This window comes from Cuculus canorus, chromosome 4 (genome assembly GCF_017976375.1).
Source record: "Cuculus canorus isolate bCucCan1 chromosome 4, bCucCan1.pri, whole genome shotgun sequence".
Classification (NCBI taxonomy): Eukaryota; Metazoa; Chordata; class Aves; order Cuculiformes; family Cuculidae; genus Cuculus; species Cuculus canorus.
In genome coordinates, this window is record NC_071404.1 from 32,529,560 (window position 1) to 32,557,316 (window position 27,757).

At 40.5% G+C, this 27,757-nt stretch overlaps 1 protein-coding gene across 20 annotated transcripts in view; it reads right to left on the reverse strand.

The window, feature by feature from the left end:
* Positions 1–27,757, reverse strand: part of MTUS1 (microtubule associated scaffold protein 1) — a 129,814-nt gene that overhangs the window by 17,224 nt on the left and 84,833 nt on the right. For 18 of the 20 annotated variants that reach the window (XM_054066480.1, XM_054066488.1, XM_054066487.1 and 15 more), the window contains 2 exons: positions 16,524–16,741; positions 3,856–3,922 (listed from right to left, as the gene is read on the reverse strand). In XM_054066480.1, coding sequence (XP_053922455.1) covers positions 3,856–3,922; positions 16,524–16,741 — 285 coding nt within the window. Of the gene's footprint in view, positions 1–3,855; positions 3,923–4,761; positions 4,951–16,523; positions 16,742–20,396; positions 21,120–27,757 lie in introns of those variants that run through there. The other 2 variants (XM_054066491.1, XM_054066496.1) reach the window with 2 other exon arrangements.

A 27,757-nucleotide genomic window follows, 5' to 3' on the forward strand; every position in this document is an offset into this window, starting at 1 on the left:
CTATCAAGACTTTTTAAGGATCAGAAAAATTGGAAAACCAAATCACATTCACTCCATCTGTCTGTAAGACAAAACAGCCTTTTTTTTGTCCCAACTTCAAAAATATTTTAAAGTTTGTAATAAAAATAATAGCATGAAGGTATTTTGAAAAAAATATTGTTTTATCAATTGCAACTCAGCAAATGGAGTGGGGAGAGAGGGTTTTGGCATCTGGCTGTACAGGATACACGCAGGCCTCTCCAGCCCACTGAAAAAGGCTCACAAATTGCAACTTTCAAAGGGCCAATGCGGGCACGGGCTGAGTCAGCTCTGCATCTGCTGTTTTGCAGTAGGACTGAGCTGGACCACATCCAGCATAGATGCAAAGAGACTCAAAAACATTTTGGAGTGCAATTAATTTAGAGGAGTAGTTTTATACCTTTGAAGAAATATGCAGCTCTTGCAATTTCTACTTACATAATTAAACAGGTATCTAGAAATAAATTACATACTAGCTTGCATCTTAATAAGAAGGGAAAGAGGTAACAAACAGGACATCCATACCTGCTCTAGGCTTCCAGAACCAAGGCATTTACATTCAAACCACAAAACTTAGTATTTGTGGCTGGAGATTTTTAAGGAAATCCAAGTTCAGAAGCCAACTGTTAGCAAATTTTAACTCCTTTGGAAAAGCCCATCCCCAAACACAACATCGTTGCTAACCCTCACACATTCACCCTCAGCTATCAAAAGCAGAATGCAGTGTCTGGTAACTATTGTCTCTGTACAGCTGAAGTTGCCACCAAAGGCAGATTCAGGGATCATACTGCATATTCACATAATTCAACAAAAAGGTGTTTTGGTAGGAGTCACAGAATAACACAGCAAACCGGACAACTTGGCAAGAAGCCAATTTGGTTTTGCAAGGCAAATCAATGAGCATGGGAGTGTAAACAATTAAACTTTGAAGAAAAAAACTGAGGAGTCCCAACTGCAGGGTGCAAGCTGCAGGAGACTTCACATTCCTCTCAAACTCATCAGGGCTCAGACTGCCTCAAGCTGGGCACAACCAGGTTCGTTTTCTTAGACTGCCGGTTCCTAACTGCAAACCAACAGGCATTAAAAACATGGCAGCTGGAACTCCACAAAGCATGTACACATGGCCAAAGATTCAAACTGTACTTACCTTTCTGAGCCCATCTGTGCCTAGATCATGCGGTGAATCAAAAAAAATCACAGTACTTATATCAAAATAGCCTATAGAAATCTTCAGTTCGGCTATATCCATTTAACAGAGGCAGTAGAAAGCTGATTAGCAGGTGTGTATTTAAATAGATTATTTTCAGCTAACGCTACTGTTACAAGAATGCTTTTCTAACACCTTATAAACAAGTAAGGGCTGGCTGGCTTATTTATTTTTCCTATTTTTTTATTTCTGAAACAAATCTTTTAAAGCCAGATGAAATTCAAAACTCGTGCAGTTTATAATTTCTGTGATTACATTCACTCCCTTTATGTGTTGCAAAGAGAAGTAAAGATAGGCTAGAAGTGTGACGTGGTTGAGACAAAGGAGCTGCATGAAGATAAATGCTCCACTGAAACCACAGTCTGGAAACCTTACAAAGGGAAAGGAGCCTGAGGCTGCCATTCAGATCCTCCTGCAGAGCTGACCCAGAAAGATCAGCTCTGGGAGGGCAAGGGCTGATGACTTCATCCAGCAGCATGTGAGCCAGCAGCACGAGCTGATAGCTCTGTGCACTTGGGCATCACAGACCCATCAAGCTCGGTTGCATTTGAAGTTCTTTCTAATTACCAACCCACTGAATGATATATTGCAAGAAGTCCCATGTATGAGGTCAGCAGGCTGTTAATCAAAGCATGAACACAAGTTTATGGGAAGCTCGTTTACGAGTGAGGCACCCTTAGAAAAAAATAAGTTTTCAAGAAAAAGAAAATGGGAACTGGCAAGTGCTGGCTAGTTTTTGGTCTGCCCATCTAAGCTGAATTTTTCCTTTCCTGAGAAGTTACAAACATAATCCCAGGATTGATACAGGAAAAAAAACACTGAAGATTCAAGCACATTGAAGAATAGAAACTTTTTTGCTCTGACAGCAATCTTTCTGAAGAAATGTTCATGGTAAGGTAAATAAGTGAGTTTGCCCAGAGTTACATGTCTATACATAAAAAATAACTGAATCTAGTTTATGGTATTTATAACACAAGTTTTTTAGGAATGCAAACAGCCCATTTCTACACTATGAGTCCAGTTTTTTGTTGTCACTTTAGGGTGACAGAAGTGCTGGCTCAGCTGACTGGGGGGACAACCTTCCACCCTGCTGCTCCTTCTCCTTTCTCTGCTCTGGCACCAGTGCTCCTCCAGCCACTCACTGAGCCAGGCCAGGCAGCTTTGATAAAGCAGCACTTAAAGCCACTAGTGTTCTGCTGGCTTTAGCTCCCGAGGCAGCTCCCCACAGGGCCTCGAGCATGGCTGCCTGGGCAGCAGTGCTGGCACAAGGCAGGACGGAGGGACAACAGCAGAGGAAGGAAGGCCAGGCTGACCCCTGAGACCTGCCTGAAACAACTGCAAAACTGCAGTCTAGGTGCAGAAAGCTTAAAAGCTGCAGCCTGTCAGATGCCACACTGCACCAAGCTCTAGAGAAGACTCAGCTTTTTAGTGCTATACTTCAAGAAAAGAACCTTTCTGCAGTGTCTTTGGTACCCTCATCTATCTACTTAGACTGCAAGGCTTTCTCTGCTTGTAATACCTCCCATTCACATATCTGTAATTTTATGCAGCATCAAATATAGCTCCCACAAAGCTGCATTTTAACACCACTTTCTAAACTGGATGACAGTAATAGTGACAAGTGGAAAAGCTGTGCACCGCTGCTTCAGCTGGAGGGATGGGGAGGACTCTCCCTCCCCACCACAATTTCAGCTCTGAGGAGTTGCCATGATACGCCTGCCTTATTAATCAGTGCTAAAAAATAATCTGAATATTAGACACACAACCTGCAAGTATCAAAACCTACATTCCCACTGAAGTTTAGCTGAGACAATACTCAGCTTCCAAATCACATTAAAACAAACATTTCCAAATTTTCAATAGTAAGTGATATATCTGAAACCGCTCCGCATGTAGTACTTCCGCTTTCAATGCTCTTTTTTTTCCTTTTTTAAAGCGGCTTCATCATAACAGAACTGTGCTTTTATAAACTGCAAGCTTCACTTTCAAGTACTACTGTTTTCAATCCACTAACTTTTTACTCTCCACTAGATGATAATGCTTTGAGTTCAAATAAAGTAAACAAAGTTACCATTAAATGCAGTAATATCAAGTTTCAAAACTGGCAGAACCAGCCCCTACATATTATAGCTCAATTTCATATCGTATCTATCCCCTAGGATGAGTTCAAAGATTTAATCTCAGACTGACAGCATTTCCTTCTGTTAATTTTACACTCATTCACCTACAAACCATTAAGGCAATATGCAGATTTTGTGCAGTATATTTTATATGTTCATGGATTTTTGACAGAAAACCTCTAGAAGACAGATAGAAATAAGTTTGGGATCAAACAGCAGTATACATACTGTCAGCCATTCTCCCATTTTTTAAGAAAGTAAGTGCTTTGGTCATCAGACAGATGTTTTGTGAGGAGGCCCCGCTAGGCGCAGCAAGAACAGTGCCAGGAATTCGGTGAACCTGGGGTCATGCTGTCAGGGCTCCAGAGAAATGCAGCGATTAAAGCATCTGAGCAGAATTCAGTTAGGGAATTAAATGACTGCCATTACAATACCAGGGCATCTGTCTTTCCATAAATCTGTTTTGGTGCATTTCTGTTCCCATGAAGAATAAAAAGAATAAATTCTTACCTAGCTCTCCTCGAAGGTTAACTAGTTCTTGAGATAACTCTTTACACTGTTTCAATGCTTCTTCCCTCTGCAGAGTGAAAAAACAAGCCCAAATATTTGGTTACTAATGATCCGAGCAGGGCACCTTCCAATAATTAGTAGGAAAACAAGAGGCAGGAGTAAGAAGCCAAGATATGAATCATTTAGGATAACAGTTCTGCTGTTACAAAATAAACAGATGTTCTTCTGTTGTTAAGGAAGTTATACTTTAAAACAAAGAATAGCTTTTTCCAGGATAAAACCGCAATTAAAATCCTACTTTGCAGCAATTAATCATATATTTTATGAAGGGCGTAGCAACAGAAACCTCCAGAACAAATCAACTGATAGCTGTCAAGGGCACAAAAGTACGGTACATATGGGAAAGACATATGCATTAAATATTTACCTTAAGCTTATTCAAACAAAACCAAAAACTTTGCTAAATCTTGCAGTCTGCTCAGTCTTCTATGAAGAAAAAGCATAGCTCTGTTCAAAGCTCAATACAACCCACTACATTGCTCACAGTTAATTTTAAGATAGATGATGTTTCTTTATATTTAGAGAATCATAACAAATCTGTGTTGAAAACAAGCAGAAGCACTCATTTCCCCAGTTTGCCTCAGAGCTGGCGCCTCGGCCAGAGGAAGAGAGCCAGCCAGACCCCTCTGTCCGTGACCAACAGCCCAGGGAGATGTGCAGGCACTGTCACCGCCACAGCCGAGTGGCTCCATAGCTCAGCAACCGGCACCTCACACTCACGTCCACAGTGTGAAGGTGACAAGGTCCAGGCTTCTCACTGCCACGGGCGCTTTCACCTTGCTCACTGCCAAGCTCCCATCCAGCTCCCTGCCGTCGCAAAAGCACTATGAAACAAATACAAATTACCCTTGCTGCAGCACACTGAGAATAAAGGCACAGTTTGCTGCTAGAGCAGCCCATCGGTCCTGCTCTGTCAGCTCCTCGGCACTCATAGGCGACGTGCAGGTGGTGGCACCACCAGCCAGGCTGGTCTGGCCACGGCCAAGCGGCAATACTGGACCTTGTCTCCCCACGTTATCCTACTTCCGCGCCGATCACTCCCAACAGCGGCAGATACTGCAGCTTCTGCAATTGGCACAAGCAGCCAGCGACTACTTAAAGCCACAGCCCTTCTTTTATGAAAGGCGAGCCCCAGACATTAGACTGATCGATCGCCACTTGCTTAAATGACAGCCGAGACCGTGAAAGAAAACACTGCACTTCTCTGTGGATAATGGAGCTTATTTTTTAGCTATTTTGAGCTTGCTATACTCTGCTTTCACACTTAATTTGTCAATACAAACATAAGCCACGGGAGGCCTCAGCTGAATGGGAGAACCACAGATACAGCAGCTTTGCTGCTGTCAATGCCCAGGCTTGTGTTCATTGCCCATACGCAAGCAAGAGCTTAGAATTCACTTTGCATGCTTTTCCTTTAGCTATGAAACATTAAAGAAAAAATAATGCTGCACTGACGCCAAAATCAACGAGACTTTTTCTGTCAGCTACTACACAACTGACCACGGCAGATGAGTTTGCACACTGGCACGGACACACCTGCACCTGGCTTTCCCCAAGGAAAACCTCACCTTTACAGCCGGTTCCCCATTTGCCCCAGTCACTCTTACTGCAATCTGACCCCAGGCTAATATCAGCACTCACTCACCAGGTCCCCCAGTTTACAGCACCTTGTCCTGGAGGTGGGGAATACTCACTGTGAAACAAATAAAGCAGTAAATTACACCATTCTTAAGAAAAAATTGAGGGAATGAGCATCTAGAAGCTAGTCATGTATTAAGGTTTGACACAAAAGTATTCAAAATGAGTAATCTTTATGCTATTCACTCTCATCTGCTGCAAGTTATTGGAAATTATTCTGCAGCTGAAAAGGCTGCTTAGAAAAAAGGGACAGCCCTATAATACAAACATTTGTATTTTTGACCTTGTATGGTAAAGATTCCCTTTTAATCGCTACAGTTTAAGCAGTCGTAACAGTTATTTGGACACTGACACATTGGTAGGGGTATTAAGTAGCTGTGTTGCAGTTTACATTAAGCACTTAAGAGCTTTTTACAGTGTTAGTGGGCTAAGATTGAAACCCATGTCTTGCCCTCCACGGTAAATTCTCAGGAGAGCAGAGAGCTTATTGAAAGGACTTGCCCCGCTCTTCCCTGCTCAGGAAGGAGAGATGAGTCATCTCGCTCCTGTTTGTGCTACGGACACAGCATCTGATGATGAAAATGTGAATGCTGCAGTTATTTGAGCTGCATCCTAGCGTGTTAGGACACAATCACGTAGGGGACCTGCAAGAAAGTTAACCATCAAATGCCATGGGCTCCTGGGGGAATTTTCCAAAGCTTTTACAGTAAACTTGTCCATTACTAAACCAGAGTACAAACACACTTAAGAGATCTTTTTTTTGTTGTTTGTTCATTTTGTTTGCACATTCATTCTTCATTCTAAATAAAAAAAAAAAAAAATCATTCTTGACCTGATTCCTCCCAGCCCACCCTGTTAGTAAAACATCTCAAATCCCCTTCCCCAGCCTAGTGGCTGGGCCATCCTGCAGATTCTTTGGAAAGGCTGATATTTTTGGTTAGTGTTTCCAGCAAAAGGCCTACTTCATGGTCCACACATTTTGTATTTCTTTATAGTTAGATCAATTTGATGAGAAAAGTGTATATGAAATCATAATATACTAAGGACTGACAGAGGCGGAGACTAAAAACCCAAAATAAAAATAGAATAACACTAGCTTACTAATTTATTTTTTAAAAACATTTTAAACATTTAAAACATTTCTTGCTTTATGCTGCTCTTGAGCCCTTTTTGTTTTTCGCTGGTGCTGTTAGGTGTGCTTCAGCCTCTAGCTTGTCCCTTCATAGATTCACACATCAAGAAATCCAGATAGACAGACTTGTATCATCACCTCTTGCTAAGGAATATACTCAGAAAAAAACTAGCCATAGAGACTGCCAACCTAAATTAAGAAGAATAAGTTGCTTATATGGTTAAGCATTTAGATGAGGTAATCAGACTGATTATTAGTTAATTTAGCACATTTATAGAACTCCCATAGCACCTCCCATCCAAGGACAGGCTGAGAGAGTTTGGCCCAGAGGAGAAGGCTCCAGAGAGACCTTACATCAGCCTCCCAGTACTTAAAGGCGGCTCTTTGTCAGGAGTGCAGGGACAGGACAAGGGAGAACAATTTTAAGCTGAAAGACAGGAGATTTAGATTAGATATTAGAAAGAAATTTTTTACTGAGGGTGGTGAGGCCCTGGAACAGGTTGCCCAGGGAAGCTGTGGATACCCCATTCCTGGAAGTGTTCACGGCCAGGCAGGGTGAGGCTTTGAGCAACCTGATCCAGTGGAAAGTATCCCTGCCCATGGCAGAAGGGGTGGAACTACATGATCTTTGAGGTCACCTAACCCAAACCATTCTACGATTCGATGACTGAAGCTCCAGACAGAGAGATCTCCCCAAGAAAACATGGACGTTTGCAAGACCTGAAATCTAAGCACAGTGAAATACCAAAAACCACTCGAAAAACCCAGTAAGGGCCATCTTCAGTATTTAATGCCAGATACGCACATGTTTTGAACTGAAATATCAAGCAACCTTCTAGATAATGCTTTACAAGATTCTAAGTTGAAAAAGTAATACCAGAATTTGAAAGAGAAGAACCAAGGGGGAACATACAGCATAGAGCAATTTTGTCACTGTTCATTTATCCAGGCAAATCTGGCAAAAGGGATCATCCTCACTTAAGTTGTCAGAGACTCAAAGAGGGTTTTCATACCAATTTAAAGCTCTCATAAGATTTATGAATCCTTGCCAAGATCTTGTAAGGATGACTAAGGACCTATTTCTCTTATTTCAAAAGAATCTACTGTAAGGGCACAAGAAATCCAACTGAGCTTTAACCAAAACATTCCCCTCACCATAAACATGGAAGGTGTAGGAAGGAATGAGAAGAGCATTTGGGTATAGAACCTTTGCCACGGGCAGTATCAAAATGGTGCACCTCTGCTTTTGGATGCTACAAAAAATTCTCAGCGTAAAGGAGAAGACTCAAACATTTCTTCATCTTTGCAGAGCCTAAATCCAGAAGCATGCAGTTTTATGGCAAACCGTCAACACTTATTTTGTTAAGAGGACGTGCAAATAGCTGGACTAACCATTTCAGGTTTCCCAGCACAGCCCTGTTAGTGCCATGTGAAGTGGCTGTGGTGTAGCAGCCTCATAGTCTGCCTGCAAGTCAAGTCTTTGAGAGCCACAGATAGGCTGTGCCTGGCCAAAATGCCCTAGTCATTTGCAAGTTTTAACTCCGTGTTAAGATCTACAAGTCCTTCAACAGCTACTTGATGTAAAAAAAGATAACCACAGTAAAAACTATGTTTCAAGTATGCATATCCAAATAAGTTAACTTTACCCTTCTGGTATTAACCATCCACACATCACAGTTCATGTTTTGGACAACCACATTCTCCTTCTGGAAACAAAACGCGTACTCTTCCCAAGTTGTACTAGAGAAAGAAGAATTCACAAACACCAATACTGAAAGTTTGCATTTATATACTGAATTATGGAAGACTGGTTGTTGCTTTTGATTTCAAGCAGCTATGTCACACCAATATCTCTGTGATAGGCTGCCTATCACAGCTGTCTAGTCTATCACACGGAACATTAACACCTCCAGGAGCTCTGTGTTGTTTCAAACTTCTTAATAAGATTCCATCATTTAACAAAACCCTCTCACTCAGTTTTTCATCCCTAGATCAATGTTTCCAGACCTTTCTCAAAATTGTACTGCTGCAAAACCTTGTATCTGAACAGGTTCAGAAGCAGCATTATATATTACTGGAACTGAAAACTGCAAAATACTAGTACGCTGCAAAGGAACAGACACTGCCCACTCCTAGGTCCTGAAATATCTCAGGGAGTCAGGTTGTGTTGTGGAACTTTTTTTTTTTTTTTTTTTTTTACTGGAACATTCCCCTCTTAATGCTGGGATGTGACCTGGTCCCTGCCTACAGAAGGTGAAGAAAGATCCACACAATGCTGGTACCAAGCATTCCGCAGCATGTAGGCAGGCAGCTTTGGGTCTCACGTAAAGAGCAGGAGCTGTACCTGTCACAGGCAGCACTGGCAGGTCGAAACGGCTCTGAACTCAAAGGCTGTAGATCAGTTTTCTGTTCTTATCAGCAATACAGATTTGTTAACAAGGCATTTCAAGAGTCAAGACTTATGGAAGGAGAACATTAGGCATCAAATATAAAAACATTACGATGCTTTTTGAAAAAGCAATTTATTAGATCACACTAAATAAAAATTTGTTCAGAGCGCATAAACCAGCCAGGAAGCACTTAATGCATTTTACTGTCACACACAGGTTCAAATCAATTTCACTCTGGAAAGGACAGACTGATTTTTAAAAACATTTTTTCAAACCACATGCACTTACAGAAGATGGACTTGGTTTGTGTGGAAGAACAGACTATCATTTAACTATTTAATACTGGTACAGTCCCAGTTGCAACAGTCTTAATACTGGATGAGTGTTTCTCATCTGAGCAGCTATTCCTCGTATGGACAGAGCATTAGAAATTGAAGTTTACTCCATCCTTGTCCTGCACTAGTCACAAAAAGATAAGCATCACCACTGGCTGTAATGTTAAAATTGAATCACATCTTTGCATAAACTCCAGTCACTCTTGTGTCATCAGCTACAGCCTGGAGGTAATTATGAAGGGGTAACAAAAGGGCCATTCATATCCGCTTGCGAGTATGACAATTGCTTTGACTATTTTGGCCCTTATACGACAATATTTCTACCAGTCCCTGCTCCTTCTTTGCTAGCCAAATCCAAACCTCTAAAAAAATTCTTCTAATTAGAAGTCAGCAATTTTAGATATTACTTTTTTTTTTTTTTTTAATATCACCTGCCCAGAACCCCCTTTAAGACACCCTGGAAATGTCGTTTCTTTCACATCACTTGGAGGCAAAAGCAAGCTAAAGAAAGGGGCCAAGGAGGTGGCACAGGAAACAGAATTTACATCTTCTACTCCATGTACATTTCTGAAAGGAGTACCAGACTATTATGGCAATAAAGTGAAAATGTTATTAACCATCTCAAATCGATAAATATACAGTGAAATTACTATTTCTAAATTATTCTTGGCCTTGTTAGCATTATGCGTTGCCTTCTTACCAATTGAATTAAGCAATCAGTTTTCACCTTGACTTACTACTTCAAAAAGAATACAATTAAGCCTCAGAATATAACACGCGATTTGCTAACAGACACCCACTGTAATTTTGAATATTTTGCTACTCTCATTTGTTAAGAGTATTTGTAGAGAATCAGACGTTTATTCCCTGATGTGTAGTGCACGAAACACTAAAGCAGAGAACCAGCCAAACAGGATTCCTATGAGTCACTTAATATTTAACACAAATCATACACTTGTGGCTCTTTATGCTTTTACAAGCTTTACACAGGATCTTATACTCACGTGTGATCTTTACTTTCCTATTTAGAAGTGATGTCCACTTTAGTGCAATAGATTTATAAAGTTAGATCCAGATGTAGTAATAAGCACTATCTAACTTTACTTCTCTGTAACGGCCTGTTTTCTACTTTACAGAGTTTCTGAACTCCCAATGTTAGTTTTCATTTGTCAAACAGAACGACTCCTTCCTTCCCTGTAGAAATTCTGATCTAATTAAAAAATCTAAGCACTACTATCCAAGTTCTTACTGCTCCGTGTTTTCTAAAGTTCTTTGTCTCAGTTCATTTCTTCTGAATATGATAGTCTCCATCAGATACGAAGAAGCTTTGGCAAGTTATACTGTCACAAGAGTCCTCATGTCTATAAAATTTTAACTACCTTTACAGTTCTTTGAGATGTTAAAAATATGAGATCCTATGCTTGAGCAAATTATTACAGTATTTTCTTTATGACATCCCATTTTTAAGGCTGTTTAGAATTTAATCTTAAGAGGCCGTACAACAGAACAGGGAAACAAGAATCAATTATCTTCCCTTCACCAACTGCTCCCATTAATTTTGATTATGTAATAGATATATCTAATTTGCTACTGTCATTGATTCCACATCTTCTTGAAAAAAAATGTTAGCAGAAATAATAAGGGAGTGATAAGAACTAACTATTTCATGGAAAGCAACATTGGTTGCCTGAAACACAAACTTTGTTTCAGTCAAAGGTGTATGTTCTCAAGACAATTTTTGCTAGGAATAGCTACAGGACAGAACTCCTGGTTCTCTTCACCTGTAACTCATCCTGAATATCCAGGTGTACCCAAAGTACTTGAGGCATCGTCTAAGAAATTATTTCCACTGGAACCTAGTTTCACAATAATTAATGGATTTTTTCATATGGATTAATCATATTTTTGGGATTTTAGAGCTCACAAATTTTCAACTTCTTGCCAAAAATATTCTTGTTCCTCAGCAACCATGTGTTACAGAGACATTAAGAACCATTTGAAGCTTCCTTGCTTTCCAACAGTTAGGTGCAAACTGGTGAAGCCTAGGTTTGCTTCACAGAAAGAAGCTACTGTATTATGACTCAAATACTCTCCTTAACAGAATAAAAGATACTTTATTTCCTCAAATCCAAGATAACTTTCAACCTCTGTTCTAAGTGATATATATTTTCTCACTCTAAAGAAACACAAACATTACCTAAATTAAAATCCTTATTCTCTCCTGTAAAAAGTCATGTCAATATTTTGGAAAGCCAGATAAGAGCAGAAGTACACTTTGGATGAAAATCCTAATGAGAACTAGCCAAGTTTGGTATTTGGTTCTCCACAATCAAAACTATGAATTTACCTCAAAAGACAACTGCTCTAAGTGATAGGCCTACAAATATAATTTGGATTTATAGGTAAAAAGACTTGACTGTTACAGATCTCTTACTATAAATGGTTTTGTGTTTAGTTACACAATGTGTATTTCTGCTCCATAATCTAGATATGCATTTATCATTTGATAAACGCAAACATTTTTTGCTGAATGTCCACAAAGGCCAAGACAATTTTTTTCTGATACATGTGTTCATGTATCCCAAGATGGAAAAGAACTCTCTAAACTGGTAAGAAGCTCCTGGGAAAACTAATATGGATAACTGCAGAGTCAAGATACATCAGGAAATGCCAGCCGATGTAGCTCATGTACTAATGGTTAATTACTATTTCCACATAGAAGTGCTAAAGTCTGTTTCAGCCACCAATTTCTAGCACATTGCTTATGGTGCTTCCTGTGTCACATCCACAACTACCAGCATTCACATATTATTGCCATGGTTTTATAGCCTCTCAAATGGCATTTCCCTCTATGAAGAGAACTTCTTGAAGATGTCATCACAGTTATTCCCAAGTAAAGTTCGTACTGTAAATAGCAGTCTTCCTGTAACCATACCAAAAGAGGTACAACTGTGAAATTCAGTTTCTGTTGAACTCTGTAATACCCTGTAGCACAAACACAAATGTGAAGCTCATTTGTACAGCAGAATCTGTTGAGAGTTCTCTAAACATTTAGATTAATTTACTAAACAGAAGAACAGAAATAACTGTTTATAACAGTTAGACTTTTTACCATATGAAGTTTTTTTTAAACAGCCTGAGTAGTTCTGAATGTGGTAATTTAAGCATTAAAATGAAAGGATGAAAAGATAAAATTTGTCAATCCACACTTGAAACAGTCAAAAAGCTGTTGAAGTCACTCTAACAATACATTACCTTTCCACTTGAAAGTCAAATCTCCCTAAAACAGTCAAAATGACATTTAAAACCAAAGTAGTACTGTGCTGTTAAAAAAAAATTATCCCATGTGGCCAAACACATAAGATCTGCCCAGCTGCAGCGCTGAGACAGCCCTGCGGCAGGGGAAGGGGCCGAGAGTGCTCAGGAGGCAAGAAGTAGAAGCTCATGCAGGAGTTACCATGCCCCAGTTTCATTCGCTGGTGACGTACTTTTGCAGGACATCACAAAAACAACCCAAGTTTGGGGTTTTCCTTCCCAAGGGAGCATCTGGCTCCCACCCACAGCTGCAGACCTTTCAGGCACATATTGCCATCCCACCCCAGTGCTGCTGGTTCTCCTATCCCACTCCTTCCAACTGCAAACCTCTGTGTGGGGGCATGCCCATGGCACCTCAGATATGGGCAAACCTATAAGCTTAATCACAATCATTCTTCCTGACTGGATGCCTGAACTGGCTCCTCAAGGCCCGGTGAGCACCAGCCCGTGCAGACATGAGGGCAAGGGAAGAGAGGACAGGGCTGTACAAATGGCAGCCACAGCCAGATTTACTGCAGACATGCTAAACCATGTATTTAAAGCTTTTTAAAATGCATCTATCACTGAAGGGGCAAAAAAATAAATTCAAAACTAATACGCAAAATTAATACCAAGGGAAGTTAAAAGACCAACTAAAATGCAGTGACACAAATTTCAGAGCTTAATGCAGTTAAAAGTTAACGGAAGATGGCTTTCCTTGGCACTTCAAGCTCTTATTGTAAAGAGGCAATTTCACTATTTCCTCTGTACTGTCAACTTTTCCTTTCTAGTTTGGAGTTCAAAACAGGAAAATAGTTATGAAGTCACAGGAATTACCAGGGGACCAGGGGGACTGCAGTAGTCTAGAAAGACTAAGCCTGCTTTTGTGATAGAAGTACGTGTCAAACTGCAAACACCACTAGTGAACATACATCTGTGTAACAATGAAAAAAACTCAGCACAGCCTGGTGTGCTCGCCAGCCACACCGTCCTTTGCCGTCAAGTAGTCTGGATGCCAAGAGCGTTTCCATCTGGTATTAACCCAGTGCAACAGTAACTCCTGTGAGGCAGAAATTAGGTTTTTAAGATTTTCAAATTCAGAAGAGATTTGTTAAAGGTGGTAAAGCATAAGCCTCTCCTGGACAAATCCTGATAGCTCAAGTATGAGGGCATTATCAGAGACAGATGTCAATATTGACAGCTCCAAGAGGTTTGAGCTCAGGCAGAGTTTTGTAAGAGATTCCTGCTCAGCCAGAAACAACATAGCAGTATTGCTCAATCTCATCTAACCCCCTGACAGCAGCCTCCCAACTTTACTCCAGACCGGCTGGCTGCATTTTCAGAGGTTATTATCATTCCCAGCTACATCCCATTTCAAACAAGGTCCTAAAGAAGCAACTTTAAGCTTTTGTGCAGAAATGCATTGGACTCAAGATGAAAAAAGGAAAGTAAACCCAAACAAATGCAACAGCTGAATCACCTCCCAGTAACTTCAGCTTTGCAGAGGGAGAGGCTGGAGCAGGTTTTGCCAAGAGACTTGGGCTGGGCTGCAAAGCCTCAAAGTGACCCAGCAGCTCACTACAGCTCTTTTCTCCATTTGGCCAGGCAGCCCATCCTCAACCCTATTTCACTCTCGCACTGTATCTGACCACGCATTAGAATGGTCCATGTCACTAGTCTGGCAAATAAACACTCACTCTGTAGCTAGGTTAGCTTTCTGGTAGTTGCATGCTGAATTGGCCTTCTGTAGGGACAGACCCACACCAGAGGTAGGACCCTCCTGGTTACAGAAAGCTGTTTCATCAGCTTACATGGCATCAAGTCACTTAACACTTACTCTGCTGGGAGGAATGGAAGCACAGCTTTGTTGTTCCCGTGAACAGCTAAGCATGACTTATTTATTATTTCAAAACCAGAAAAGCTGAAGTTATTTTCAGCTGGTTCTACAGTAATTAAGCTATATGCTTTTGCCTTGAGAGTTAAAACCTAACTCCAAGTTTTGCCATGAGCCTACCCAAAGAGTTTGAAGACTAGAAAAGGGTCCCAAGAGATACTTTAGAAAAATAAACACATGGCCACTATACCACACCCCACAACTCACCACCAGAAAGAAAAACAACAACAACAACAAAGAAAACAAACAAACAAACCACAACCACACAAATCAGAACAACCACAAAACCAAAATAACTCTTTGGTGTTCCCTGAAAAAAAAAAGAAATCCTACCAGGTCTTCCCCTCAGCTAACTACCAAATTATGAGTATTCTTTAACACCAGCCACAGTACAGAGTCCTTCTCACCCCTATGGCAAGTACATAAGAATAAGACGATGACAGTTCACCAAGCATTGTCCTCTCCTGGGAAAGAACCACCTCAATAAAAGTAACTGATATGAAATTAAATCAATGTCATATTTAGCCTGGTTTCACATGCTTCAAATTAACTCTCAAAGATTATTTATTTTATACTATTTGATAGAAATAACTTTTTTTCTTTCCATCTGCAAAATAATAATGAAGAGGAAGGAGCAAAATTACTAGGTTTTTTCCTCATGGTTCTCTCTTCCCTCCATTTTCAACACTACTTTTGAAGTATTCCTGGATTTTAAAAGGTTGCCATACAAAATACTTGAGAGAAGAATCTAGGCCAAGACGCTTATTATACAGTAATTACAAGATTGTACAGAAGTTTAACAGCAAAAATTTCACATATAAATTTCACAATTTCATATTAGATGACAGGCTTCCAAAAACCCTGTATCAAAATTGTTTTGAAGAACTTAAACTAGTTCCTTAGCAGAGAAAGGTGTTCCAGTCAAGAGTTTAAAAAAATCCAATCAAACCAAACTCATAAAACCAGCTAAGAGTCACTGCTCTTAATGAGCTGAACCAGACTTTGAGTTAAATGCAGTATTTTAAAATTAAACGGGAGTGATCAGATATTAGCCCACAAGAAGAGGATGCTATGATTCTGGCAGCATATGAGGACAGCTCAGTGCTTTTTTGTGTAGCAGACTATAAAAATTACTGCATATTGTAAGAGCTGAAATAGAAGTTATATCAATCTTGGAACATTAGTTTTAAATGTGACACCAGCTGCTACTAAAGTCTGCATAAATTGTTGCAGCATAAATCCGTAACTGTTACAATTTCCTAAACTTCAGATTTTTCTTCTCTCCAAAGTTTTCAAGGCAGACCAAATATTTCTAGCATAACATCAAACTGTTAAGGTAATTACGTATGTCAAACAGATCAGAACAAATAAATATTGAACCACATCAGGTTAATTCCACTCTAAATTACAGCTGCGTTTCAGATTATTTTTTTAATGAAATGTGGATAACTTTAAGACACCACCAATAATGCAAGATTCAATAAATAGAACCGTTATAACTCACACTATTTTAAATAGCTCATAAACATATCTACCCCATATATACCCTTCTATCCAATGTCAGATAACAAAGCAAGGTCGTGCAGATTAACTGTTGAAACTAGTCCTTTCTACAAGGGCAGAACTTCAAGTATATGCTTGGATACATACTGGACCCTGAAGAACTCTAACTGCAAACATCTAAAAACTTCCCTTCTAAAAAGGATGTGAAGCTGCAAAGAGGCAGTTAAAACTCTGTGTCAGGGGGCTTATTTGTTTTCTGTCCAGCTGATGCCAGGGACAGGTTTACTGCTACCTCCACAAGAAAACAGAAACCACTGAAATGGAAACAGATATTATGTATCAGTATATTAATATTTTCCGAAGCCCTTGTTGAGAAGCGTTCAACAAACTAAAGTAAAACTTGATTAGCTGTGATTTCTTACCTTAGATTGCAGGTGCTGGATCACAAGTGTTAATGCTTCAAACTTCTGGTTACCGCTTGTCAGGAATTTTTTCAGCTGCAGGATGACTCCACTTTGGGTCTCGCATTTTGTTTTGTACTGTGTCAACTCAGCTGTTTTTGAGCCAGGCGAACGCACATCTGTGGAGGCTTGAGTCTGTATGCATGAGTTCCGAGGACCCCGCTGCTTGCCCTTGTCAACTGAAACCACAACAACAAATTAGTACATACCTTATGTTGAAGTCTCACCAAAACTTAAGACACAAGAGGTACAAGAGAAAGTAGTTAAATTCTTATAAATGCTTCCTGAAATACTAACAAGGAGAAAGGGTTATTCCACTGCAGGGCAGACACTACCATCTGCCAGGTTTATTTCTAGCACCATAACCTCATATACTATGTTTTGCACTTCTTCCTTACCACCACATATTCTGTGGCTTAATTTTCAACATACTCTTCACACTCATTTGAATAAATATTTCAAAAAATGTAAGATGTCTGTCATCCTACCTATCCAGTAACTAATTCCTAACATAAGAGTTGATCGCTTTTGTTTGCAACATGAATTTCGTATTTCTTGCACTCTAAGGAACAGCTGAATAAAAAAAACCATTTTACTTGCTCTTTTTTCTTCCTTTCAAATATTTTCATTGTAAGAACTCCCCTCTCTGCAGCTTAGATTTGAGCTTTGAAAACTAGAGGTCTTAGAGCACTTCTTAGTGTCAGCAATTTCAGTCACATAGGAGAGGCTTTAAAAAATGCTCTAAAGTGTAATATATTTCAAGTCTGCCCTCCACTAGTCACATCCAAGTATTACATCATTGCTTTAATATTCCTAGTTATGTTGCAACCTCAATCCTTTCACAGTGTACCACCATCTCATGTCAGAGGAAACCACATTACATAATCCAGGCTTGATTTGTAAACACTGTGGTGGTTACAGGTTTCTCTGCTGCCTACAGACTCAAAAGGCAGAACAGTACTGCTGTGCAGATAGGGCCAGTCTTCCCTGTTTGACCACACAGGGAAGGAGCAAACACTTCTGCAATAGAAGGCTGACGCAATATATAAATATCTCTTGGTAATTTAATGAAGACATCTAAGCAGATTACTTAGCACAGTTTCAACTTAACAAGATAAAGTGAAAAACCTCGAGAGGGAAGATTTGGAGAAAAGAAAAATAAGAACATACAGGAAAAAATGGGACACACACTAATCCAGTAGAAGTAGTTGCACATGTATCCTTTCTTAAGCCAAGGCACCTGTTTTAAAGGTGGTAAAGTGACTCTGGAATAGTCCTAGCCGTGTAAGGTTTAATCACACAACTGGAGCATTAATAACAAAAGCTTTAATTCTCCGTTAATGTTAGTCTGACCAACACATCAACTATTGCATTAACATATCAGTCTTGTACAGCCTTCACTTGTTTTCCAGGCATTTGAAAATGATTTTCCTGTTCAAAATACTGACGTCCTCTGTGCCTCTCTTACTGAGCCAAGCATAAAGTGCATCCTGAACCTATTAATTTTCAAAAAAACCCCTCTCTAGGCAGGATTTTCTGTCACCCCTCATACTTAGAGAGCTGTCAGCTTATTGCTTTATCATGTTCATGTTCTCTTGTACTCTTGAAGAGTTCACTACACTTCTCAGAGATGCTCACTGTTAAGGGGTATATCTTCAACTAGAAACACACTGTCTTGCAGCATAAAGTAGAGCTGTTAAAAGGTATATTAACAGGTTAACCCAAATCAAATTACAAATCTGTAAGGGAAATGAAAAAAAAAAACCAAACAAGCCTGGCTGACAGTTCTAGTCAGCTTATTTTTACCACCATTTTAACTAATGCAATCACTTCTTTGCTTGCAGTGAAGACATAACGATGTCCTCTTTAAGTAGACCTCTTGATTGAATGACAGCTCACATTTGAAAGCAACCATGTCAGATTTCTAGCAATGTTATGGAGAATACTGTGTTTAGGAAAATAATGGTTACCCTCTGAAGCTCCTTCAACAATCACAAGAAACAACAATCAAGGGGAGAGGAAAAAAAGAGCAGAGAATAGAGAATAAGCATGTACAGTCAGTCCTTCCCTGCCCTACTGGCTCACATACTCCTACTATCGTATATTGCACCTCCCTTCCTGAGTGCTCTACTTACAATAACTAGAGAACTAGAGTACTTTTTTTGATTTAAGGGTACTGTGTAAATTCACTGATACAGATGCTACAATGTCATAATTTAGTTAACTGTATGAAATTATTTTCACATGCATTTTCAGGCCCCTGATAGAGCCGCGTAAACCTGGACAAACGTTTGTAGACAATTTTTATTCGGGGAAAAAAACTGCATCACATACTGTTACCTAATGAAGGTTTTGGGTTTTTTTTTTCATTTAAATGCAGTGACATAGGTACATACGACACAAGACTCCAGAAATTCACTGGTTTTGAGAGTTCAGCTACCCTTTATCAGTTTGCCAGTTTCAAATTGTTGCTTTTACTGTGGAGTCCAGACTACCAAGTCTTTTCCTAGAAGCTCAAACATCCAACCAAGCCAAGTCTGGACACTATACTAAAAAAAGCTGAACAAAATACATGCACTAGAGAAGTTCAGTGACATTCCTGCTGGCAACTTTATCATAGACATGTGCTATACAGAGTCACTTCAAATGCTGAAAAGCATTTCTCTGCTGGCATGAACCCTCCGTAGCATGAGCTGCCTCTAGAGATTAACACCAGTGACACTTCAATGTTTATTTATGGCCTATGTACCTCTGGGCAATGACAGATTGTTTCCAGATTCACATAGAAAGCATGCTGTGATGTTAAAACAAAAGCCGTGGTTTCATTAAAACAGAAGCGTCCTAAGTCTAATTACCGATACAACATATCAGTGATGGACTCTAAATTAAAGACAACACTGGTTACCAGCCCAAGTCCATCCCAATTTAGCCTTTTTCTTTGCCACCTTTGTACAGCCAGACTTGTAAAGCAGAACAACTTTCATCCTTCAGTTGCATTCTGAACTCCTCTACAACAGGCTTGAAAACAGTGTTACCAGAAATTGAGCACTTCAACTAGACTGAAGACTAGAAATCAGATTCTCAACTACTGCATGTAGCACAGTAACTGGACAGAATAATCATCTAAGATCGTATCCTTCTTGGTATCAGTAAAAAATTAACCCAAAGCATTAGCATTTTTTTTGCAAAGAACAAGCCTTTTTATCCCTGAATCATTCACAGAAGATTTGATTTTGCTAGCAAAAGAATACTGGGAAAATGTCCAAAAATCCTCCCACTCCCTCTGCAGTTGCTACATGGATGGGAGCAGCCACTCCAGTTCTTTGGGAAGAGTATTAGACCCACCACAAGCTTTTCCATAAAGTGTAGTTTCCCATGCACAGTTTCTCTAGTTAATAGGCACTCAAAAGAAAGAAACACACAACTGTCTGTACATCAGGGTGTCTTCCATAAAGTTACATCCAAGTGCCGGGGTACTGCCCAGTGCTTGACATTGTACTTGGCTGTCTATCTCAGAACTTGCCTGGTGGTGCTGCATTCATGAGCCCCTTTATCTTATGCACTGTTACTGGACTACCAGGCGAAACATCTACCACTCACTTTTTGGTTTGCAGAACCAAATCAAAGCCTTCCATTGCTTATCATGTACTAAGAAGGTCTGTGTAGTAACACCTATGCTAGCTAAAAACCTTATTTCCTTAAGCAAGACATGAAATTCCTAAAAAAATTACATTTCTTAAATGCTTTCCAAGTAGCCCAAGCAAACTACTTGACAAGCACAAATAGGAACAACGTCATTTCTCTCCCCAGCTTTTGCAGTCACCATTGTCTTACCCCTAAGCACCTCCTTTTCACATTCCTCATCCAATCTGTTAGCTTCCACAGGTTTTTCAAAACCCATGTGTGTCTTGTGTAAGCATTTCTCAAAGAAAAATCCTTGCTCAGCATCTTCTCTCGCAGGAAGATGCAGGCTGGTAAAAACCTTCTGTCTCTCCTCCATTTTCTGGAAAGCCTTGTCTACACACATTAAATTGGTGCTCACTTCTTTGATCAGTAAAACCAGATCAGCCTGGGTATTTAATCGCGCTTCCATTTCTTCTCTTACTCGCTGGATTTCCTCAAGCACAGTTCTTATATCCATGTGACTGGATTTCATCTCTGCTTTGAGATCTTCTTTCACCTGTTGCTGGCTCCTCTGTAGAGCTAACATTGTTCTGATTTCCTTTTGAGATGCTTCCACATCATGTTTCAGCTCCTTCTGTTCAGCCTGCATTGCCTCCTGGCTAGCTTTAACTTCCGCCAACAGAGCAGCAAGGCATGCCATCCTGATCCCACGGGAGCTGTAGGACCTCTTCCAGTGTCACAGCTTCCAAGCAGTCAGGGACATTTGTGAGCTGGTGCAGATTTCCCCCGATAGCAAGAGAGCTAGCACATAGCCCTTGGTACGGTGTCCCACTGCAATTTACAGCGTGCTACAGCAAAGGTACTAGGTAAAAGTCTAGTACAAGGCAAGACGAAGGCACTAAGTAAAATGCTTCAATAAACCAGAGCTCCTTCTCAGGACTCAGCCAGAGCACTAATCAGTTTAATTGGCAGATTATGCCACACCTGAATTTTTTAAAATCTTTTGCTGACGTCATTGTACGTGGGATGTCACTCCAAAAGCCACTCCCAACAGTCATTTGATCTGTGCATCAACCGAAGTATGCCCAGGCATCAGTAACCAGGTTTGTCACAATGCAGCCAAACACTCTGCAGGAACTCAGCTGCCCTTCCTTTCCAACACAAAAGCTCAAAAGGGGCCTAAATTGCCTGCAGGAGCTGAAAGCCAAACAGTTCAACAGTGCTTAGCTATTTCAAGTGTATATTCAATAAGGTGCTTATGTACCCATCCTGCTGCTAATATTTGCCGTGAGGGTTTGGGAGTACATCTGTGAGCACCTTGGACATTGGCCCACTCCCACTGAATGCCCACCTCATTTCCACAGCCAGCAATGCTTTTAGCAATCTTTGGAAGAACTCAGATTCCAGGGAAACTCCACAAACAATGTTGTCCACAAACAATAAACAGTTGCCAGAGCAATATGGGAAAAATGACTAATGAGATATTTTTGACAGGTTAAGGAGACTAAGCTTTTTAGTTATCAGGTCTAAGTGTTAACTTTTCTTTGTAGAAGCTAAGGCTTCTTACTTTTAGGCACAGAACTCATTACACATCTGGGTTCCAAGTAAAAAGGGGAAGATTACTGACAACACACTGTTAGCGGTTTTGTTACATAGCTGTTTAATTACTCAGTCACCAGATTTGTTTGGAAAAAAGTGACCAAGACAACGTAGATCTTGGTCTACAGAAGGCATCAGTCTCTGCCTTCAAAGAGGTGAGCTAGTATTCAGTGCAACACTGAACACTCAGAGCAGGACTTGGAGCAGCACACAAGATGGAGCTCAGGAGAGCTTCAAAACCATACTCTTTGCTCTGTCATGGCTCCAGGGTGCTTGTGAGGAAGGTAATGATCCCACAGACACCCCAGAGCAAAGGATCTATGCTACCCATCCAAAACCACATTAACTCCCATCAGCACCCTTTTGGACTGGGAAGTGTTATGAAGAATGCTGGTTATCCATGCATGCACAGATGCAGGATTCCATCTCACCACAGTGCTACTTGCCAAAAAAAAAAAAAAAAACAATCTGGGGAGACCTGCTTGCAATGGAAGTTCACTGATCACTTTCCAGTTCACCTTCTACTGTAGGCAATACTTGTAGGACCAGGAAGGTATCAGAGAGACATCCCTCCCATAGATTACCTCAAGGCTTACAGGTACCCCCAACTGTCCTGCTATTGCAGTGGCATGACAGCCCCTGGTGGACACAATGCTGACGGCGGACCTTTTTCCCAAGTCTCCTCATCACCTGCCAGAAGGCAATATACAGGCTTTCTGATGGGATTTCCTCCGCAAAGCTACAATCTTCAGGTGTAGCTTCTTCCCCCCTTAGCCCCTTGCCCCATTTCTAGTTGGATAACTATCCCAAGAGCTCCTAAGCATTATTAGTCACACACCGTTGCCACTTAGACCAGTACACAAAACAGACTGCAGAAGCACAATCCCAAGTTTGAATCCAGGCAATACCTTTGACAGAAGATCTAGATAGGTGACGAGATCCAGGCATAAGCACTAGCCTATTTCTGCATACCTAGAACAACACCCGCAGTAATTCAGCTCAGCAGTGTAACACTTCAGTCCAGCCTTCACCACAAAGGAACCAACCTTGTGGTCCTGAAAATCTCACAAAGGTGAAACACTTGCAAAGACCTTGTCATACACTTCCTGGGAGCAAATGAGGAACCAGCTGAATTGACTTCCTCTATTTCAAGTGTGATACACGTAGAGCAGGGGTGTCTCTGTGAGAGGGGAGGGGGTATCCGCCAGGCTCATTGAAGTAACCATTCAAGATCTAACTCTTCCAGACAGCCCAAAGGCTGCAACCTCCTTTCTACATGTGTGTGAACACACCCCAACTGCCAAGCACTCTCTGCTATAATATAATACGCTAAAGAAAAGCTCTCCTTGGAAATAAAAATAAATAAATAAATAAATAGTAAGGACTAGAGAGTAGAGTATTGGCTACACATAACAGAAGAGGATTTGGACAAGAATATATCTTTTCAAACTAAATACATACTCATATTTATGAAATCAGACAAATCACAGCTGAAAAACAGAGCTAAGGAAATGCTTCCAACATATCCCACAACATACACTGAACCAAGTTATAGAAAGCATTACAAAACATGTATCCTGCACAATATTAACAGCCATAAAACACTCATAGCTAAATTTGTTCAGTGGAGCTTTGAGCTGGATCAAATTTCTCCAAATTTACTGATAAACACTAAAGTAAACTTGAAGGTCTACCTGTTTTTATTAGAGCCTGAAGAACACAGGCATACACTGCTGACCTCTAGATATTCTACCTTTTCCTCTGATAGTCCCACTGATGCAGCACTACGTGACCCATGGGCCCCATTCTGTTATTTTTCCCTTCAGGCATTACCAAATCTTAGTCTCACATCTGAACCAGCCCATGAGTCAATACATAACTTCACCTTTCATGTTAATCTTTACAAAGCTAGTTCTGAAGCCTCAGAAAACCTCTACAATCCCACCACCATCCTGTCCCGCTGCCTTCCCCCTGCCAGAACACATACAAGCTATTCAAGCAATGCAACAGAAAGACTTATCAGCCATTTAATCTCACAGTTTTGACACTGAAGTTCGCCCTGCAGTGAACTACAGCACTTCAGAGAGAGAGACTTAAGAACATCCATACAAATAAGGAAGTAGATGTGCTTAATCTGCAGCAGTAGATAATCTTTGAGAGGACCTGGAAATTTGGCTAGCTGTAAATTACCACACTAAACTCTTTCAAATCTCCTGCTCTGGGCTATAAAACTCCAGACAGAGTTGCAGACAAATATACAGGGAAAGTATTCACAAAAGGAAATTAACGGTGTCTGTGGAGAGCTCAACAGCCTAGATGTGGGTGAAAGCCTTTCAATACCCCCAGACGCTCCACAGCTCGGTCAACTATACTTTTTGCCTGCATCCAGCTTGGCAAGCAGCTGATACACACCTTTGTGCTGTGCCTCTCACAGTCCAAGCTGGTGACTGTACAGACTCCTGAAAAAGTGATGTTCTGTTTCTAAGCTTTGCCTCAGGCCTGTCTGTATAAGATGGTGCAGACAGCCCCAACTTGCTCTGTTCACAAGTCAAGCACACCAGTCATGAGCCCATTCCAGTCCACAGGAAACTAACTTCATTTTTCAGAGTTGTGCCTAAATAATTTGCCCAACAGAAATTCTTAAGCAGACGCTGTACCTCAAACTCTTCTAGCTTCTTAATTCACCTGGTCCTGTCTTAAGAAGCTGGGGAAAAAGAAACATCACATCTTAATATCTCCTTTGCATCAACGTGGTCTAAAGACCAAGAAAACAACTAAATGTCTCCTAGAGCAGAACTGCAGCTCTCCCTTTCCTTTATTCTTGCGGTAACCTCTTGAGTATCCCCTCTCCTCATGGTAAGCCACTACCCCATGTCCAGGGACACCAGCTTATTTTCATCTGTGATCAAATCCTTGTCAAGTTTTTCTGAACAAAATAAACAGCATCCATCACAGGTTTTAAAAAAAGGTTACAGGAATTGAACAAAATTTAACTACAGGCAGGTAGAACCTGACCTAGATGCTTAAACTGACTCAGCAGGATTAAAACATACATAGCAGAAATCCCTCCACCTTTCTTTGCAAGGGTACAAAGGTGTTTCAGCATATTTGTCCTTAAATGCTGGTACAGCCTGGAGGGTAAGTGCAGATTCATCACATATTATTCCAGGTATTCAGTCTGAAGCACTGTTCCTGAAGTTTGTGTCTGTCCTCTCATATCAACTCATTGATTGACTTGCAGTATTACAGCACTGACTTCCATCCTCAGTACAGCATTTTAAATCCTGTCCATTTTCGCTCCTCACTTCTACCACAGAACTGGATATTCTCAATATACACACAATGGTAAAAAGGAATGGAAATCTCAGATGTATTTATGTACTTCAAAGAGCTCTACGCCCAAGTAATGTTTTAATTGCATGCTTAGCACGCACATATCTTGCGGCACTGGCCACATGGAGTTTCACGCTGGTAGGAACAAGTCTGTTCTGAAGCAGAACATATTAGCATATCAAGCACTACCCTGTCCGTTACAAAGGTGACTATTAGGTAAGAAACCAATTGTTTTCAGATCACGCCGGAGTCCTGCAGCCTAAAGCCATAACCTAGAAACCATAATGTCACATGTAGCTCTTTATTAGTTTCATGCTTGTTGACAGAACAAAACCAGCAAGAAACAAGGGCACCATTTTGTTACCACTCATCTTACACAGAAACAGAGGTGGAAGAGAAAACCTGCAATACAGACAACTGGGAAGAAACCAAGCGATAGCAAGCAAGGCCAGTTTTCCAATCACACACCTTTCTAAGCAAGCTTTTGCACAATCTCCATAAAAGGCTTAGCAACCCCAAGCAACCCCTTAACTACTTCTGCACAAGAGTTCTGAAGACAGATGCCAGCCTACTCTTTGCCAGTTAATTTGACATGTAATTCATACTCTTTCAGGCTCTGAGGTGATAACCTACAGCATGTAGCAAGGCCTCTGCCCTGCACTGTGATGGTCTGGACTACTTCTGCCGAGTTAGGAACATGTGCCTGCTATCTTTCCATGAGGGTGAGAGAGCTCTCCCTGCAGTCGGGAAGCACTAGAGGCAGCCATGAATCCAATGCAAGGAAAATACCAACAATGCAAGCGTGACACCGCGCTAAAGCTCTTAGGTAAGCCTCAGTACATCATCTTTCCAGTTTCTACCCAAATACACTATTACCCACAAAAGCCTTTGAACTGGGTTCCCTGTGCGTACATGCCTATTAGAATTAACAATCCATTAAAGCCTCAGTATTTCTCAACCAAAACCATGCCTTCATGCGAGTGATTAACACTAATATGTTTTTGTTTCCCTGAGATGTCATCTGTCCTATGGCATATGGCTCTCAAGCTTGTACAACTGTTTTAGGACACTGTCAAACACAATGCTGTTCGACTGGAACACAGTGTTTTTCCCCCTACTGGAAGCATTTTAACAATACACATTTTCATTTGCCAGTAATTTGGTGTGATCTGTTGCTACACTCATTAAGCATAATCTCCACCTTGCATTAGCCTTACTTATATTTCTGAAGACCATAATTTTGGTTTTAAAACCTAAATTAACCTTATATTGAAGCTCTGCAAAGAGCGAGGTTATGTTGTTTGTAAAAATACTGAAATCCACACCCGAAAAAATGCATTATCTTCCAGATCACTGTTGGCTTCCAAAATAAAAGCACAAAGAAAATCGTTAGCTCAACTAGCCATCGCTGCAACTGCCTGATGAAGCAGTCTGCATATTTTTAAAGAGCGAGTTTGGAAGAAAAGTCTGGTGATAAAGGCTCTCCTGAACTGTGCCCTATGCCACCTTAGTGTTTCTTTGTGATTTCATCAGTAGCTGTTTCTTTTCTAGTCTTGATGATGACAACGCTAGTATTGGGTGAGGTGATGTCAGATGGCGACACATTCTGTCAACCCCGATGACAGTGAAGAACTTAAAAAAAACCACTTCAAAACAACAATGTCCAAATTTTCTAGCACATTAGAAGACTGGAAGGGATAATCTTCAGAAGTCATGTTTTACTAAGGCCTTAATGTCCAAGTCTAGGACTCCTTTAAGTATGTAATTAACGTATCAGACAGATGTCTGCCTGTTAAATGCATAGTACACACACAAGCTCGACTAATGCTCTGAAATCTGAGCACAGTGTCTGTAACACTTCTAACCTCACGTGCCACAGGCCTGTCTTACAGGTACACTAACTGTGTTTTGAACACTTAATATATTAAGTGATTCTGTCTTAATATTGCACCCACTATATACATAGTCAAGTTTACTGGAACTGTAACACCTAGAACTGATTTAAGTGCTCATCTAGCCTGTATGTACGAAGGATGCATACAAGCCAAACATCAACTATAATGACAAAAATATTAATAAGCCTACAATTCTTCAGAGATGACTGCAAACTAAATAAAATTTAAAAAAACTGGAAGGCTACGCAATTTACAGAACACAACCCTAACATGCACCACCTGGACTACCAGTAGAACAAGGTTTGTTCTGGTTATTTTCTAAATAACCAAGAGCAACACTGATGTTTGATTTCTTAGCTTGTTCTAAACTAGAAGAAAACCTACGCTTCCTAGTTAACCATGGGGTTATACATACCAATGTCTAAGGAAAAAGAAAAAGAACGGTGGAACTAGCTTACTGTACTAATTATACAAAGCCTAAAACATGGATGTTATGATATGAGAGGGACTGACTATATGTCCACTAAGGAAACATCTCTTCATACAACTGAAAAAAAAACCCCAACAATGCAGCAAGTCATCTATTTTTAAGGACAAAGACAACAACATGGAAAGTAAACGCATGAGAAGATGTTATGGTATGCTGATGCTTTGGCCAATAAGGACCAAGTTGAAGTCTGTGAACTACATCTCAATCTATGATTCTTGGTTTAGGCATCTGAATTTTTCTACCTCAGTTCATCA